The sequence below is a fragment of the Eublepharis macularius genome, chromosome 7, assembly GCF_028583425.1.
Source record: "Eublepharis macularius isolate TG4126 chromosome 7, MPM_Emac_v1.0, whole genome shotgun sequence".
Taxonomy (NCBI): Eukaryota; Metazoa; Chordata; class Lepidosauria; order Squamata; family Eublepharidae; genus Eublepharis; species Eublepharis macularius.
This window is the reverse complement of record NC_072796.1, coordinates 12,215,642-12,234,786: the sequence shown is the minus strand read 5'-3', so window position 1 is coordinate 12,234,786 and position 19,145 is coordinate 12,215,642. Positions and strand designations below refer to the sequence as shown.

At 44.9% G+C, this 19,145-nt stretch overlaps 1 protein-coding gene across 1 annotated transcript in view; it reads left to right on the top strand.

Annotated features, from left to right (window-relative positions):
* ADAMTS16 (ADAM metallopeptidase with thrombospondin type 1 motif 16) overlaps window positions 1–19,145 on the top strand; it is a 118,047-nt gene that overhangs the window by 34,182 nt on the left and 64,720 nt on the right. Inside the window, exons 7-11 of the mRNA XM_054984903.1 lie at window positions 1,195–1,354; window positions 3,187–3,292; window positions 4,666–4,803; window positions 9,122–9,275; window positions 11,224–11,319. Coding sequence (XP_054840878.1) covers window positions 1,195–1,354; window positions 3,187–3,292; window positions 4,666–4,803; window positions 9,122–9,275; window positions 11,224–11,319 — 654 coding nt within the window. The remainder of the gene's footprint in view (window positions 1–1,194; window positions 1,355–3,186; window positions 3,293–4,665; window positions 4,804–9,121; window positions 9,276–11,223; window positions 11,320–19,145) is intronic.

Sequence of the window (19,145 nt, the reverse complement as noted above, 5' to 3'; positions counted from 1 at the left end):
GTGACTGCATTCACACATTACACGGAAACAAAGTGATGATTAATTGTGGCTAATAAACCAACTTCAAATCATGGTTTCAGATTCTGTTTTGATGGGCCCCATTTAACCACAGTTAATGGAGACAATCACACTAATCCAAGTCATTGTAATTAAACCACGGCAGTTTCCACACTACTCACCTTCATCCGGAACGCTGCAGAACATCGCAAAAAAAACCGTGGAAGATAGTGTCTTCTCGCGCGAGTTTTGCACGATGTCGCGGAAAAGTCGCGTGAGAAGATGCTATCTTCCACGTTTTTTTCATGATGTTCCACATGATGTTCCACAGAAATGGCCCCTATCTGAACTAAGCAAATAAATGGATTGGGGAAGCTTTACATAATCAACATCAATAGACACAGATAATCTATTAACCATTTAGCTGGACATAAACCAGGCTCTCCTACTTGGCTCCTGTCAAGCTGAATACAGTCCATCTGACATGTTTTAGGGTTGCCAGCTCCAGCCTGGAAAATTCCTGGGGAAGGCAGAGTTTAGGGAGAAGAGAGAGTTCAACGGTGATGTGATGCCGTAGGCTCTACCCTCCGACTGTACCATCTTCTCCAGGGGAACTGATCTCTGTAGACTGGAGATCAGTTGTGATTTGGGGAGAATTCCAGGCCCCATCTGGAGGTTGGTATCGGTAACCCTACTTTGCCGGGTTTGCCGGGTGCTTGACAATCCCCTCCTCATGTTGGCAGCACCAAGCAAGAATTGCAATGCAGTTTATTGATCTCCTGGGGTCCCACCATACGTGTTTGGTGGACTACATTTATCTTGGGGGAACTGAAGTTGTACATGTGCGCACTTCGTGAAGATCACAAATACAAAGCAAGGACCAGCTCTTCTAGGTATGCCATCTAAATCCTGTATCTGCAGGGGCTCAAAGGTCATTTGAGGTCCCTTTCAAAATTTTGCCTCTGTGCTTTTGCATAGTATACAGAAGGCTAAATATCCAACGTGAGACACTGATTTTGGGGGTACTTCAATCCTATGATGGAATCTGTATATTTGTAAAGAAAAAGTACTCCTCTTTTTATTATTGTCCCTAACCATCTATTTGATTTTTTAAAAATTAAAATCATCTTCTGTGATGAAAGTAAAGCTTACTGAATTCCCCACAGCTGACTTTCTTTCCATTTGACTCCTGTGCAGCCAGGACTCACGATAAGTCATCACGCAGACCGTACGTTGAGCAGTTTTTGCCAATGGCAGTCGGGGCTGATGGGGAAAGATGGCAGCCGCCACGACCATGCCATTTTGCTTACTGGCCTGGACATCTGCTCCTGGAAGAATGAGCCCTGTGATACCTTAGGTGAGTATTGCTGTGTGGCGATCCCTAACAGTTGGTCTCAGCACCTGAATGCCCTTTGGTCCAATTGATACCTTTGGCACAAGTGTTCGACACCTCCAGCCCATTGGCTGAATTGCCACTCAGCGGGTGAAGAGAACATGATGTGGCCCATGATTTTACACATTTTCACAGTTGGGAAGCAGTTCAGTGGCAGGATGGGCTTGAACCCAAGACAGCCGCCTGAGAACTCCCACCGCTCCCCTCACACACATTTTTGAAAGAGGGTAAAGGGGGGACAGGATAACAGGCAATGGGACTTACTGAAGGGTTGCTTTAGAGGATGGGAGCTTCTAGATCCAGAGGAGTTAGCCGTGTTAGTCTGTAGCTGCAAAATAGTAAAAAGTCCAATAGCGCCTTTCAGATTAATCAGTTTATTAGTAGCATAAGCTTTTGAGCTTACACTACAATAAAGCTTTCAAAAGCTTGTGCTACAATAAAGTTGGTTAGTCTTAAAGGTGCTATAGGACTTTTTACTATTTTGGGAGCTTCTAGTCCCCCAGGCTTTAGAAAGCTATGTGCTGAGTTGGGTTATGGATCAAAATAGAAATATTATTCTTCCTTTCCCTTTGTAATGCTGTCCAGAAGCAGGGAGGGAGAAATAGAGCCAGTGCAAGGCGTTCTGGATTGGTGAGGAAACAGAGCTAGAGGGGGGCTGGCAATAGATTCCCCCTACCCCACAAGTCGGGACGGACCCACTTCTTGTAATAGCTAACAACTCGGGTTTGTTTGTTTGTTTGTACCTCACCTTTCTTCCCAGTGGAAAGCCAAAGTGGTTTTCATCGTTCTCCTCTCCTCTATTTTATCCTCACAACAACCCTGCGAGGTCACCTAGCGAGCTTCCACAGCAGAGCAGGGATTCTCACCTTGGTCTCCCAAATCCTAACCCAACGTTCTAAACTGTACGCTGCACTGGCACACCCTCCCCATCCATCAAATAATCTATGATAAAAATTCAGGGCTGTCTTTTCATTACTCCATATGAAAAACTGAGTCCAGAAAATCTCTGGTGAGGAATTGGCAGGTGGGGGCTAGACCTGTAAGTGCCCCATTTAGGAAGTGAAGCGAACTCAGTAAATCTGTGCGGAGGGCTGCCCCTGCCTCGCTCACATCACTTGCTCCTGAAGGCAGGTGACGCCAAACTCAACAGCAACAAAATGCTTAGCACCAACCCCCATTATAGCTGCATTTCTGAGCTGGCAAGCCAGTCTTTCTGATGCCGTTGTTAAAATAATTCCCTCCTCTAAGGCACTTTCCTAACAGGCAGTGGAACTGGCTGCCTAGGGGTGTGGTGGGTCCCCCCTCATTGGTGGTCTTCAAGGAGCAGCTGGATGAATACTTGTCAGCAGGGGTTTTTTTCAGCGGAAACACAGTGGAACGGAATTCCAGCACCTCTTGAAAATGGTCACATGGCTGGTGGCCCCGCCCCCTGATCTCCAGACAGAGGGGAGTTGAGACTGCCCTCCGCGCTGCTTGGCGGCGCGGAGGGCAATCTCAACTCCCCTCTGTCTGGAGATCAGGGGGCGGGGCCACTAGCCATGTGACCATTTTCGCTGAGGGCGATTTAAACTTTTAAGCCCCCCACCCCCCTGTTTCAGCTAACCCAAAGTGACGTCATTGTGCGGTCCTGAGTTCCACCACCTCTTTTCCCAGAAAAAAAAGTCCTGCTTGTCAGGGATGCTTTAGGCTATTCTTGCCTTGGGCAGGGGGTTGGACTAGATGGTCTGTAAGGCTCCTTCCAGCTTTGTGATTCTGTGATTCTCTTTTTTTCTCCCTTTTCCATTTAAATTGGCTAGGATTTGCTCCAATAAGTGGAATGTGCAGTAAATATCGCAGTTGCACCGTTAATGAAGACACTGGCCTGGGGCTGGCATTTACTATTGCACATGAGTCCGGGCACAAGTAAGTGTGCATCTGTGTTCACCGGGCAGAGGAAGGAGGGCTTGGTTTGGAGAGTTTGAAAATTTATTTAATTACATTTTTAGACAGCCCTCCCCGTCAGAAATGAAAAATGCTTCATTTTTTGTGTTTCTTCATATCCATGAAGGAAGTTGACGCTCGCAAATGACCCCATGTTTTTGTTTAATCGACACTCAGGATTTAAAATGTGGTTTGAGCTTCCAGACATACAAAAAATCTGTCGCTTGTATCCTACCGCTCTGCCCAGCCTTCCTCCTGCCCCAGGAAAGCTCCTCCCATGGAAATGGCTCTTCTACCAGTAGCCCAAGTCTTCCAGCCACTTCCATTGAAGAAAGGCTCCTTGAACTTCAGACAGGCTGAGGCATGTCTCAGGATACAACCCATGACAGAGAAATGCTTTGCTTTCTTTTTCTGTCTATTTGGCATCCCATCCTCTGTGCTCAATAGCCAGCAACAGCCACAACTAGGATTAGTCAATTCAGGTATCATGCAAAATCATAGAAAGCACAAGGCATGTTTTGCTGACTCACTAGAATGTCTTCTGAGGTTCAAGCTAGACATTATGAATGACATAAGTCAGGACACGGATGCCCGACCTGACACACAGTCACATGTTATGAACTGGGAAACTTGCCTTGAAAGCACTCCAGAGTGCTGTGAGTGGGGAGAGGGGAGTTCTGCTTTCTCTCATGTGCCATTTTTGCCAGTGGAAACAGCCACAGAGGGCCCTGTTGGACCCTTTCTCTGGTTCCACATGTCCACATATCAAAAAAAAATCAGGATTTATAATGCGGTGTAACAGTGAACTCTGGGCCAAGCTACAAGTGATGAATGACAATTGCCGTTCAAGTGTCATTCGTCACTTGTAGCTTGGCTCTCTGTGGCTGAGATTCCACTTAGACAGGGCTTTTTTTCAGGTGGAACGCAGTGGAACGGTGTTCCGGCACCTCTTGAAAATGGTCACATGGCTGGTGGTCCCGCCCCCGATCTCCAGACATAGGGGAGTTTAGATCGCCCTCCATGCCGCCAGCAATCTAAACTCCCCTCTGTCTGGATATCAGAGAGCAGGGCCACCAACCATGTGACCATTTTCGCCAAGGGTGATTTAAACTTTTTAAAACTCCCCCTTTGTTCCAGCTGACGCAAAGTGACATCATTGTGCGGTCCCGGGAACGTGCATGCACTTTGCGCATGGGGCACCACCTCCTGCCAGGAGTTACCCCCTGTGCTGGCAACTCACTGAGTTTCACCACCTCTTTTCCCAGAAAAAAACCCCTGCACTTAGGTCTTTGCACTGCAGTAAGACGACAGTTGCCATACAGACAGGATAAAAGCGATCGTTTTTCCTCCTACAGCTTTGGCATGATCCATGACGGAGAAGGAAATATTTGCAAAAAGTCAGAAGGCAACATCATGTCCCCCACTCTGGCAGGACACAACGGGGTCTTCTCATGGTCAGCTTGCAGCCGCCAGTATCTCTACAAATTTCTAAGGTACGGATGCTGAAAAACGTAATTCGGCCTGATGATGAACCAGATCCACTGGGGAAAAAACTTTCTTTTGCTACCTTTCTGAGAAAGAAACCCCCCATGTTTTAAGCTGCATTCGCTGATCAGAAATTATCTTCTTTCTACTCATTTGCCAGGACAGCATGCATAAAAATGGATCATCTTTACAAAAGAACAGGGTTTTTTCCCCAGAAGTTTTGGCAGTTACTTCTGTTTTTGTAGAAAACGCTGCTTCACATAGAGCCAAGCTACAAGTGACGAATGACACTTGTAGAAGATAATTGAATCACCAATCGCCCTTTATTTGCTGGATGTCCCTCTCACATTCAAACTTCCAAGCTTCTCTCACCTTAAACTAATTTGGCAATTCTCTTGAATTCTCTTCTGCTGAGCATCTTGTAAAGAAACAGAATTGGGGGTAGCATTCGCCCGTATTTCTGGCATGGGCGCCCTCGGAATGGGCCGCGCAGAGACTGTTTTTCCATTTGACCCCTGCTTTGAGCTCTTCCCTCCCTTGCCCCCAAGAGCCTTTTCTTGTCACGGGATCCTAGCTGGGATTCAAATGCTTTTCATTTGCTTTTCTTGGGGTTTTCCTGGTTTTCTTTCACTGAACGTGCTCAGAGCTCACCAGTGCCCCGTTCAGTAAACTGCTGGTCCCAGACTAGTTTTTAATGCCGTTCTGAGAAGAGAATGGGTGAGGCAGAACAGTGCCCCAGTCCCAGACAGCACAGTGGCCTGGTTCCAAGTCCAATAGCCAGAGAAGCTGCTCCGTCACAGTCCTCATTGCCTCTGGCTTGGCAGTCGGAGTCCCTGGTCACACTTCGGATGGGCAGTTTGTCCCATTGGCCTACAGGCAGCTGGCCCCTACATTCCACTGAGGCTAGATCCAGGGCAGTTCCTTTGGCTTATAGGCATGGAGGATGGTAGCTTTGAGGCTTTCGTGAGCAGTCTGTGACTGGGTGCAATGCTTTTTTGTTTTTTTTATGCCATGGCTCTGCATGCCACTTCATCCCACTATGTCCCCCGCAGGTCCTTGCACTCTGCATATAAGCAACTCCTGGTGGTGCCATGCACACAGGACATTCATCTGGCCTCGACCAGGACCAGGGCCTTTTTGGCCCTGGCTCCAGTCTGATGGAACACACTCCCGATTGAGATATGGGCCCTGTGGGACCTATTCCAGTTCCGCAGGGCTTGCAAAATGGAGATGTTCCTTCGGGCCTGTGGTTGAGAGCCAGCAAATTGTCCCCTTCCTGTTTGCCACGTCCCGTGCTCCGCTGGCAGCTGCCCTGGGCTGTGCCGCAGCTATTTACATAATTTTTTAGATATTTATTATAGCCTGAATTGATCATGACACCAGTTGTTTGTATTGTTTTTATGTTTGTTTAGATATGTATATGGTTTTAATTGTATTGTATATGAGCTCGTTCTCGGCGAGGGCAGGGTATAATTTGATAAAATAAATAAAATAAAATAAATATAAACTCTGGTGCACTTCTGGGTAAGTGCCTTAGAGTCACATTTGTGCAGAATATGAGTGGTTCAGAAATGATGCATAGATTCGTGCCTTTGCATTTCTAGCCCCAATGAATTTAGCCTTCTAAAAACAACCAGCATTCCATGAGAGAGCTTCCTATAATGGACACTTTAGGGTTTTCCAGATGCTCTGTTCTTGTGGCACACTGCAGTCCTAAGCGTCTGAATCCTATGCCCTTCTAAATACAATAAGCATCCTTTTAAATCCAACTCTGCTTAGGACTGCACTGTTAGTGCAACTTCTCTTGCTCTCAGGATATTAAGTAGCATCACCCAAAGACCTCTCATTCGCCAGGCTGTGCAAAATTTCTTTCAACAGCAACAGTATCGTGGACCATGTTGTCTTCTCATTTTCTATATTAATAGAAGAAATATCTCATAGTGACAGCTTGGCAGCCCTTATTTTAGGAGAACAGGTTAATGTTAGACGGGGCATGTCTGACATCCTCGGGGTTTTGTTTTTCAGCAGCACAAAATTGAAGTCATCGCAATGTAAGGTGAATTATCTAATCCCAATAGAAAGTGGCGGAACGTCAGCCATTGCCAGAATTAAAGCGTTGAAAGTGAACTTCATTACTGTGCTAGGCACAGTTTAGGCCTCTGCACATTCTCAGCCGGTAACATTATACGTGCGAGAGCTTGACAAATAAAAGATGTCAAACGAGTACTGGAAGTGGGCAGTTGGTTGTCACCATGTGAAGGGACTTGCAGATGACCCCAGGTTGGGGAGAAGGGGTGGTTATGCTCCATGTTTTGGATCTCGGTGGTATTTGATATGTTGTCAACATGACTTTGCTTTAGAAATGTTTGCAAAGCAGAGGAGTATTATAGGGCTGATTTTATTATTTTAATGATCTTTTTGTCTTTGGTATATTTCGAGATATTGTGATTGGAAACTGTAGCCCCTTCTGCACAGGGGACATAACTCCTCACTTTCCCAGAAGTCAAGCTGAAAAGTATGGAATCGGCTTGTATGTGGCCGTCTACACCTCTCATTGGAGCAGCGATGAATCGCTGGCAAAGCTCAATTCCTTCCTTCTTCTGTTTTGCCCCCAAGCATCTGTTTCTCCACCATGGGATGAAAAGAGAATCTAAACTCAATTATTTTTGATACCTAGATATTTAGCCCCCTATATGATATTCCCACCAGTGCCAAAGCCAAAAGAATAAAAAGGGAACTTTCCCCTGTCCGCTTTCAAACCAGCGATTCATCAATCCTGCACTGGACTTAAAAACATTTGTTTAAAAAAAGGGGGAGGGGAGAAGAATGGAAAGGAGGGGAGAGGGAGTGGCTGGCTAGATGAGAGCAGCCAATCACAATGCAGTGGGCTAGCAGGGGGTGGGAGGAGGGAAGAGGGTGGAACACCAAAAAAAAGGAATAAAGAGACTGCACAGGGAAACTGCCTGCCACAAAGCAGATTTAAAACAAACCCAAAAAAGCTGTGGTATAAGTGCTCCCAGGAAAGCTGGGAAAAGCCACGTAGTGGCCACAGTGACTACTCCTGGTGCAAATCTGGTGCAGACCGTCATGAAAAAACACTGCAGTCTGGGAACTGAACCAGCGAAATAGACCCGTGCAGATTCAGCTTGTGTTGAGCTCTTAGAAAAACAATCCTGAAATAATTTGAGTGAGGGAATAATAGCGGCTCATTTGGAGCCGCCTTCCAGCTCAAAGATCCTTCTTCCAAGGGAAGGAGCTCTTCCGCTAGTGTAGGTGGAAGGCTTCTTAGACTAGAAGGAAGGCTTCCAACCTGGGTGAGCAGAGTGTAGCTGGACTCCAGGACTGTTAGACTCCTGAATAACTTCAGAAGCAAGGGGCTGTGTTCAGCGGTCTAGGGATTACCTTCTTTCTGTTGAACTCATTGGCTCACCCCTCGACCCAGGAAATCTGGGGTGCCAGTTTAGAGCTCTGCATAACCTCTCCCTCATGCACAAACCTGAGAAGTAACAGAAGCAAGTACATGTATATGAGGAAAGGAACTCATGAAGGCTGGCTGTTTTATGAAACAAGCACTGGTACTAAGAGTCTCTCTGCACAAGACATCTTACATAAAGATGCTCAAGTGTAGGGAGACGCAATGTTAGCCGGAAAGCGTAGTTTTGAAAGACAGAGCCAGCACAGATCGCTCCTCAGAGGGTTTTTAATTTTATCTTCGCTTCCCCGAAGGCTTTGTCAGTTTCACCTCCAGGAGGGTAGTTTAAAAAGAGAGAGCCAGAGGCTGCACCTCAGAGGGTTTGTCAATTTCATCTTCACCTCCAGGAAGGCTCTGTCAATTTCACCTCCCCTTGGGGAGGGGAAGATGAAATTAACAAACCCTCTGAGGTGCAATCTCTGCTGGCTCCCTCTGTCAAAACTACGCTTTCTGGCTAACATTGCGTCTCCCCACACTTGAGCGTTTCTGTGTAAGATGTCTTGTGTAGAGAGACTGAGTCCAAGGCCAGCCCTGGTCCCCCACCCTCCCCTGCCAGCAGAGGGGTTGGGGAAGAGGGTTTGCATTAGAGTAGTGGTTTCAGTGGTTTCTCTTTCTCTTGAGAGCTTACTCAACTTTTATCCCCAAGCCTTATAAGGAAGACTTGATTCTTCCACCTGTGGCTCTCAGCCCTCCCTTTTGTTTGCTTTTGTTCCTTTTGTTGCTTCAGTGGGGCTTGCACAAGAGAAGAGGATTTTGACTTAAAACCTTTTTCGTTTCATAAATGGTGAGCCACAACAAAAGGGCCCCTTTAAAATGGCATTTTTACGTATCTTGGGGTTTGGGGTTTTTTGCAGCTCTGCCCAGTCGTTGTGCCTTGTGGATCAGCCAAAGCCTGTGCAGGAATACAAGTACCCGGAAAAGTTGCCTGGAGAGTTGTACGATGCGGCCACTCAGTGTAAGTGGCAGTTTGGAGAGAAGGCCAAGCTGTGCATGATGGATTTTAAAAAGGTCAGACCCTCTTTTGTTTACAGACACATTTTATTCCACCTTTAATCCAAGGAGCACAATGCAACATGCGGAGGTTTTCCCTCGGCCCATTTTCTCCTCACAGCAAAGGTCAGCATCAGAGTTCCTTGAAGTGGAGCAACTACCAAAGTAAGGTTGGTAGTTGCTCCCGGGAGGGGCCAACCCTGCCCCCTCCTTTTGTTTTCCCCCACTGCTCCCAGCATCAGGCTGATGTGTGACATCACTTCAGGGAAAACTCAGAAGTGACATCAGGCCACTCTAGGATTCTCCATAAACTCTGTGGTTTTACCATAGAGTTTCTAGTGATTCCTAAAGAAGTGTGATATTGGTTCTGGGTTTTCCCAGAAGTGACATCATGCTGTCACTGACAGCCACCACTCATCCCCCCGCCTTCTCATGCTGGTTGCCAAGCCATGGCAATTAACACAAGAGTCACAGGTTCAAAAGAAACTCCTGTTTCTTCTAGTCCAGAGGCTCAGAAGATCACCACGTTGGCCTTTCAGGGGGCAACCCCCAAATCAAACAAGTTTGCAAAAAGTTTAATATATTTAAAATAGCTTGAGATCCTGGCTCAAGAAGAATCACTGAGTTCTCTGCCCAGGCTTTTCCTGCTATATTTGGTTTTACACGTTCCCTGCTTCTCCGGTAGGTGTTTAGTTTTCTTCTGATGAGAGAGTATTGTTCTTTAGCCTTTGTAATATTTGCCCTATTTACAAATTGGTGCGTGTAAAGTACCATCAAGTTGCAACCAACTTATAGCGACCCCTAGAGTTTTCAAGGCACGAGATGAGCAGAGATTGTTTGCCGTCATCTGCCTCTTCTTAGTGATCCTTGGTGTTCTCCTATCCAAGTACTCACCAGGGCCACCCCTGCTTAGCTTCTGAGAACTGACAAGATTGGGCTAGTCTGAGCCATCTAGGTTAGGGCTGCTCACAAATATACAAGTAGAGAAAAACTCTTAAGAGCTAAGCAACAAGAGACAAATTACACGAGAACGCTCATGTGAAGGGAGTCGCAACGTTAGCCGGGAAGATGAGTTTTAGAAGACAGATCGGAAGGCTTTGTCAATTTCCCCTCTCTACAGAGCCAGCAAAGATCGCTCCTCAGAAGGTTTGTTTATTGCCTCTTTGCCTTCTAGAAGGGGAGGTGAAACTGACAGAGCCTTCGGGAGGCGAAGAGGCGATAAACAAACCCTCTGGGGAGTGATCTTTGCTGGCTCTGTAGAGAGGAGAAATTGACAAAGCCATCCGATCTCTTTGAAAACTCAGCTAGTATTGAGACTCCCTTCACGTGTGCGTCCTCATGTAATTCGTCTCTTGTAGTTTAGCTCTAAATGGGCAGCAAATCCACAGACCTTGAATCAGATTCCCTGAGAGCAGTTTGTGCAAACCCTTAAAATTGCACCCCAATTCCTTGCTGTCTCTTTTTCCAATTCAGACTTCTGCTGCCTTTTTCCTTTCCTCACACTCATGAATCCTGCAGAGCGCTTTGCTTCCCGACAGATTGTTATTCAGGAGACGACAGAATTACTTTTATCTCCTGTACCATCACCCTGTCTGGATTAGAAATTCAAAGGCTCGCTTGGGTTTAAGTTATGTGACCCTTAGCTGTAAACATTTAGCAGACTGGGAAACTGACCATAACCACATTACTTCCATTAATGTCAACGAAATTTACTTCCACATAGTAGGTATAATCCAATGAAAGTTAAATGTGCAAATTCCGTTAATGTTAGTGTGTCCATTGACTCTTAATACTGTTTGGGGTGGGGGTGGGGACCTGTGGATATGCAAGAAAAAAATGAGCCACATTTGAACTATGATATGATAATGGCCCACACACAGTTTTGCTGTTTTAGTTGTTTTAAGTCGTATTTGAGAATTGATTTCTAATGCCTCACTTCAGCGTGTTGCTGTTTTTGCCCAATTAGGATATTTGCAAGGCATTGTGGTGCCATCGGGTTGGCAGAAAATGTGAGACCAAATTTATGCCTGCCGCAGAAGGTACAATGTGTGGTTATGACATGGTAAGGAAAATTTGGGGAGGGAGGGGGGAAGTGGAAGGCATAACAAAAGGGCAATGTGGGGAAGGTATATTGGATTCATACTGTAAGTGCTTTCAAAACAAAATGAACAAGAAAATAGGCTCTTTTGGTATCTCTTTAAATATCTCGATATTTAGAATAGTTCTGGAAGATAAACTCAGGTGTACTTTAATTCTGACTTTGTGAGAAAATCCACATGGGTTATAGCAAGCTAAATCTTGCACAAAATCAGTATGTTTAACTGAAGAAACAAATATTTTTGAGAAAACTACTCCTGAATTCCTTATCTGTCATAATGAGTTTGGAAATTACAGAGGCAGACGCTTGCTATTCTCACAGTCCACTGAAAGGGTTTTGTATTTCTTCTGATAAAGAATTAAAAGCAAGTGTTGCATTTGGCAGTCAGTTGTGTTTCTGCTGTGATTTTGAGTGAGTTGGACGACCTACATGTTCGCTATTCGCTGGGCCTACACGAGGGCCCAGTTCAAATATTCCTTTTGGAATATGGTTGCCACAGAACATCGCAGCTGCCGGTAAGGGACCTCCCACAGCTGTGGGAATGTTTATTCTTCTCGTGAGGATCTGCTGGACTGTGGGAGAAGGAATCACACTAGCACCACTGCACACCGGGGAGCACGTACTGGTGCTGGCTGGTATTTCCCGTACAACCTAGGGGGTCCACGTGGGAAGAACATTTAAACATTTTCCTGGACCTATCATGAAGCTGTAGGACTGTATGATCTTCTCTGCTTTATCTCTCTGAACCCATCTCTTTGTTAATCCATCCTCTCCCCTGTTCTCTGCTGCAACCCTATATCTGGTACCTCCCCATATTTCTGTTTCCCAGCCCAACAGTCTCTCTACAGTGGGGGGACATTTTAAGCTTCCAAGACATTCAGTTGCTGACCTAAAAGTAGCAGTTATCCTGCCGAGGAATTTCAAAGGGAGATTAGACAAAGAGACTGTTGAATTGCAACGAATAACGAAGCTCCAGACCGTGCATTCTCCTGGACTGAATTGAGACCTAGGCTTCCTGTCTCATTACCAGTACTGATTTCTCCACACCCACTGCTCCTCTGCATACCCCACCCTATCCAATCACGTCTGCTATTGTCATTCAGCATCTGAAATCACTCTACTCTCCAAGATATAAGGACAAATGGACTCACATTCTAGCTGTATCTGAAGAAGTGAGCTGTGACTCATGAAAGCTCATCCCCTACCACAAATGTTGTTAGTCTTATAGGTGCTACTGGACTCTTGCTCTTTTCAGTCTCCCTACAGTCTCCTTTCTGTTGCTGCCCCCCCTTTGTCATAACATTCTTTTTATCTACACCAGTGGTCTTCAGCCCTTGAGTCATGGACCCTCAGGTGGCTTTGGAGTCACTACAGAGCTGCCATAGTTTTGCTGCTTTTCTGAAATACCTGCTGCTTGTGCATATATGTACACAGCAAGGGCACCATACCTCCTGCCTCATTTTGCACTCCTGCTGAGACGGATGGCCAGACAGCAATGAAAAGTCACTCGGCAGTGAAGAGCAGTACTAGGGGTGCCAGGGAGTGGGGGAGGGGCTGTCAGAAATGGCATGATGTCACTTATGGGAAAACTCAGAAGTGATGTCACTTTTCTAGGAATGGCAGGAAACTCTGTGGTAAAACCATTGAGTTTCTGGCAATTCCTAGAAAGATCTGCCATCATTTCCAGAAGTAACATCACACCATCAGCCTGAGGGCCATTTTTAGATTTATTTTTATAGGACGCAGGAGGGGGGGAACTGAGTCATATTCAGAAAGTCTCCATTCCCCTGTGAAAGTTCTCCCTTTCGTTCTCCCTCACACGTTACTGCCTGGAACAGATACCTCCACCACTGTTAGTCCAGTGTTCTGTACCTGGAATATCTATTGGTGAGGTCATAACTCTGGCCCCTTTTATTCCTATCATATGAGTAATGTCATGTGACTGTGCTGTCATGTGATTTTCTGTCATAGCTCAGTGGGTCCCATGCTACCCCTTGGGTGGGTCCTGTGCCTGGAAAGGTTGAACACCATTGTTCTACACCACCACAGATCTCTGTACACCCATCTCCCAGTTCTCCTCTTTTTCTTCTAATCGTTTGTTGCTGTTGTCCTGTTTAGGTTCTAACTGAATTTAGATGCAATGAAACTTTTATTTTCCCAAACAGTTTCTCTACTGAGGAATCTGAGATAGAAACAAGCTATAAGAGCATGGTTGGCTAGCTGTCATTGGCTGGGCAAGCCAACGAAACTCTGTTACACTTCTTAGAATTGGGGCTTATGTTAATAACTTAGACTAATGCTGACAGGACAATGCAGGCATCCTCTCCTTCCCCAACTTTTACTGGGCTTTCGTTGGCCTTAGATTGTGGACCCATACAAAGTTGGAAAAGGGCCCCAAGTTGCAGAAGCCTCACTAAATCCAGCCAGGATTGATGCAGCCAACGTTGGTGCATCTCTTTAGGGATACTTTCTATCAAAAATAGCCTCAACCTCTAGCAGAAAAGTATTCCTAAATTCTTCACCCACAGTGAAATGCTGAATAATTTGTTTCCAATCTCATACACAAAGCATTTATCACGCAGAATGCTGCCAGATGTGATTTAAACTGTTCACATCAAAGCCAACATGTGGTTTTAGGTTAAATGGGGTATAAGCTTGACCAGCAGTCCCAAGAGAAGTGGTGAGGGTTTGTTGGGGGGGTTTTGGTCCAAGAATAATGGACAGGAACAATTAAACTCTAACAGATTATTTAATCTATAAATCAAATACCCTAAAGACAACCCATTTGCTTTCTTTACTGTTTTCTCCCATTTACCATTTCTAAAGTGTCACTTGGCAGACTTTATTCTAATAATATAAGGGATTGAAAACTTGATGAATCTGTAACAATAACAGAAAACCTCATGAGATCACTCCAAACCATTCCTTTGAAATACAGGATGTCAGAGACCCTTATTTTACACCAGAGAAGGCAATGCGAAAGACAGAAGCAGACTTCCACATGTATATCAAGAGCATAAATCAGATGCACATGTAGATATATGTTCAAATACAAAGGTAGTTTCAAGCAGGTAATGTGTTCGCCTGCAGTAGAAGAGCAAGATTCGAGTTCAGTAACACCTTAAAGATCAGTATGTTTTCCAGGTCATAGACTTTCAAGATATCTGATGAAGGAAGCTTTGACTCTTGAAAGCTTATACCCTGGAAATCTTGTTGGTATTTAAAATGTTACCAGACTCAAATCTTGCTATTCAAATGCGAAAGTTATCTGAGAGCTACATTATTTTCAGCAGAACGCACGTTTATGATTACAACCCTTGATGTCCACATGAAAGCTTAGCAATTTTCACACATCTTACCAGCCGCGCAAAATCAAGCAAAACTGCCGGAATGACAGTGTCTTCCTGGCGCGATTTCCCGTCATGACTTGTGTTTGTTGCATGAATTGTGTGATTTTGCACGGCTGGTGTGAAAACAGCCCTTGTTTCCACATACGAGTCATCACATCTGTAATGTATCTGGAAGATATTCATCTGTATCATACAGACACATCTGTATCTGGAAGATATTCATAACACAATTGGCTTTCCCAATATCTGATCAATCTTATATTTTCCATATTAAATAAAATGCGTCAGAATAATTTAAGTGTATTGAAATCCCATGGAAATAAAAAATCTCTCACATGACAGAGAAAACAAAGAATCTCAGTGTAACAGAGGGATCCCCGTTGCACTGGGCCTAATTCACTTCCTCCCACTACAAAGCCAGTAAACATTAGTTATACAATATAATAGATGAATATTCACATAAGCCCCAAATTAAAACTCTCAATTTTTACTCGGGATTCTGCAGGTTGGGGGCGGGGGTTCAAACCTGTGCAGTGAGATTGTATGAGTGTAAGTTGCATGTCATATAATTACCAGTTAACATAGCCAAGCCAATGGTCAGGAAGGCTTGGCCCGTATTTCCCCAACGTATGCTGGTGTTGATGTCTAAAAAAGCCTCAATTCCATGCACTTTATAAGGGTGGATTTGCACATTTACTCACAGGGATGCTTTTTGCTAGTGTGATACTAGTATGCATGGTGAGTAAGAATCCCCTTTTGATTTGCATAGTGGAGGGCTTTCAAATCTAGTGTAAAAATGGGTTGGGTGAGAGTCTCTCTACACAAAACGCCTCAACGCCTCAAAACGCAATGTTAGCTGGGAAGCGTAGTTTAAAAAGACAAAGCCGATGGAGATCATTCCCCATAAGGTTTGTTAATTTCATCTTCACCTCCCCGAAAGCTCTGTCAATTTCACCTCTCCAGTCTAAAACTATGTGGGATCGCAACCAGAGAGCAGCAAAGAATAGAAAGGGGCTGGAGCTGCCTTCCAGAGCTGGGCTTGGACTTAGAAAGGTTATACTGGGCTGAAGTTTCCCTTCTAGTATTTCACAGCCCCTTTACGCAGCTCCGGTGTATAGCAAAGCCTTTGCTTTGCCACCAGCTTGGCAAACTACTCTTGCTGGCTACTGTTGCATCTCCCGACACATGTTCTTCACATGTCAGATGTCTCATGTAGAGAAACTCTGAGTATGCATTCTTAGTAAGTGAGCAGGTAAATTCTGGTGGAACTTGCATGCATTCACTTTTAGTGGTACCAATTTCTGTGTGGGAACTGGAGTTCTCCCACAACAACAACAACATTCAATTTATATATTGCCCTTCAGGACAATTTAACACCCACTCAGAGCAGGTTACAAAGTATGATGTTATTATCCTCACAACAATCACCCTGTGAGGTGGGTGGGGCTGAGAGAGCTTCGAGAGAGCTGTGACTGACCCAAGGTCACCCAGCTGTCTTCAAGCGGAGGAGTGGGGAATCAAACCCGGTTCTCCATATTAGAGTCCCACCGCTCTTAACCACTACCCCAAACTGTCTTCCAGAATTACACCCACTCTCCAGACTACAGAGATCAGTTCCTCTGGAGGAAATGGCTGCAGTGGTAGTTGGACTGCTGAGCTCCCTTCCCAGGCTGTATCTCCCCCCGCCCCCCGGCAAATCTCCAGGAATTTCCCAAGTTAGAGTTGGCAACCCTACTTACTTTTCTGCAGCTTGCAATATGTGTGGAGTTCAACAGGCCTATCCCTGTCGGGGCTTCCATTCCTTGGCTTCTGAAAATAAAAGCATTCTCCATTTCACATGAAAGCCCTGGCTTTCATGGATGACCAAAGGGGCTGCCGTCTAGCAGACAGAGCCCATTGTGTGACTGTAGACAAAAGGCAACTGGAAGCAAACCTTTGTGGACATAATTTGCTGTAGGTTAGCATTATATGGCTGAATATGTTTTGGAACCAGATCATAAAAACAATTCAAAGAACTGAAATTATCGATCATGTGTCTTTGGTTATTGCTTTTTGGTCGTCTGGGTAACATTATCAAGCATTCAGATATGGAAATCATAGCTTGCAGATCTGAAAGGGCAAAGATATGATATCTTCAAATCCACTGCCAATAGCTGAACAGGGCTATGGGGTATTAGGAAAAAGGTTAGCTGAATCAACTGATTTTGTAAGAAACATGGAAGGGGTGATTCTTCAGAGATGATTTGAGATCTATATAAAGAAAACTGGTTCACTTTTGGAATATACATTGTGGACAAATTATGAGATAGGACAGATCTGTTGCAATTCTTCATGAAGAGATAGGTATATTTGAGTTACATTGGATGATTTTTTTAAAGAACTCTTTGTTCCCATTGATCCAGAGGAGTTAGCCGTGTTAGTCTGTAGTAGCAAAATCAAAAAGAGTCCAGTAGCACCTTTAAGACTAACCAATTTTATTGTAGCATAAGCTTTTGAGAATCACGGTTCTCTTCGTCAGATGCATGGAGGGCAAAAAGAAACTGGTCGGATATAGAGGAGGAGAGGGGAGGGCGGAGTAGATGCAAACAGCTCCTTCTGATATGGAGATGCAAACAGCTCCTTCTGATATGGAGATCAGTTTGCTTCTGTTGAGGAAATCAGTTACCTCTGATAATGAGATAACCATTCATAGTCCCTATTCAGTCCCAGCTTGACAGAGTCAAATTTACATATAAATTCCAATTCAGCAGCTTCCCGTTGGATTTTGTTTTTGAAAGGTTTCTGTTGAACTACAGTGACCTTTAAGTCTTTGATGGAATGTCCTGGTAGATTGAAGTGTTCTCCCACTGGTTTCTGGACGTTGCCATTTCTAATGTCAGATTTGTGTCCATTTATTCTTTTGCGTAAAGGTTGGCTGGTTTGTCTAATGTACAGAGCAGATGGACATTGTTGGCACATGAGGGCATGTTGGCACATGCCCTCATGTGCCAACAATGTCCAGTTTCTTTTTGCCTTCCATGCATCTGATGAAGAGAACTGTGATTCTCGAACTGTGATTCTCGAAAGCTTATGCTACAATAAAATTGGTTAGTCTTAAAGGTGCTACTGGACTCTTTTTGATTTTGTTCCCATTGTTAGCATGCTTGTTAATAAATACGATAAAACATGACACATGCAAACACACACCCTACTGTTCCTGGTTGGATTGCCAGTTCCCCTTACCCTCCTAGTGGAAGGGATACCTGGCACTAACTTTTTTCAACGTATTCACGTGCGCGCTTTGCTCGTACACTTCCAGGGTGATGCGATGATGTTACTTCCAGGAAGTGACATCGTGCCACCCTGGGAGTGCAACTGGAGGCTTAGTCCCCTCCCTTTCCCACCCACCAACCAGGTGAGAAGGGGCAGGGGATAGAGGGTGGGAGTGGGGGATCCCCTGCTCCCACCAGGGAATCTGGGATCCCTAGTTCCTGGGCATCAGCTAAGGACAAGAACTTGCCTTCCAGATGTTTCCTGTGTTTAAAACCAGATTTTAGCTGTGCTAGGAATCAGTGGAAAGAATAAAAGCCCTTCTAATGCCCTTGTTATGACCCTTGCTTTCTCTTGGGTAGATTTTGCTTTTAATCTTTCCCTTAACACCCTCTGGGTAGTTTGCTGCCACTAGGAATATTATATTCCAAGATATTTTATTTAAATTTTCCCGTTAGTAACGTGCCTAAGCGTCAGGCTCCTTCATGGTTCTATGTGGCCCTGAGGATAGGAATGGGATAAAGCAATGACAGCTACTTTGGGATATAACAAAAGCAATATAAACTTTTATTTTGTCAAGAAGCGTATCGGTTTCATAAAAGTAGTTCTCGGTTCTTAAAGTTACTTCCTATAAACTCATTCACACAGATCTCTTCTAAGGCTTCGCACACAGTTAGCCTCTTTCTCTAACTCAATATTTCTCACAGACGTGCTTAAGGTTACTCAGGCTGCACACAGCTTGCCTGCTTTCTCTAGACTCTGTATTTCTCTCACAGAAATATGAAACCTGCTCAGGCAGCGCACAGCTGGCCTCCCTTTCCCTGACTGAGGGCGAAGCTGCAAGTGACGAATGACACTTGAATGGCAAGTGTATTTCTCCCTGTTCACTTGCGCTCCACAAAATCCACTTGCCGTTCAAGTGTCATTTGTCACTTGTAGCTTGGCCCTGAGTGTCCTTTCACAAACATGCTCAGTTCAGGTTCCACACAGGTTATATTTCTCTCATAAATACGTCAACATACTCAGGCAGCACACAGCCAGCCTGCTTTCTTCAGACTGAAACTTTTTCACTCCACTCCCAGTCTCAAACTGCCTTCACTCCGCCCACCCTCTCAGTCATGAGCCAATCATATCACTCACTCATCCCTCTCACCCCCACTCTCCACCTATCTCACACCAAGCATTTAAAGA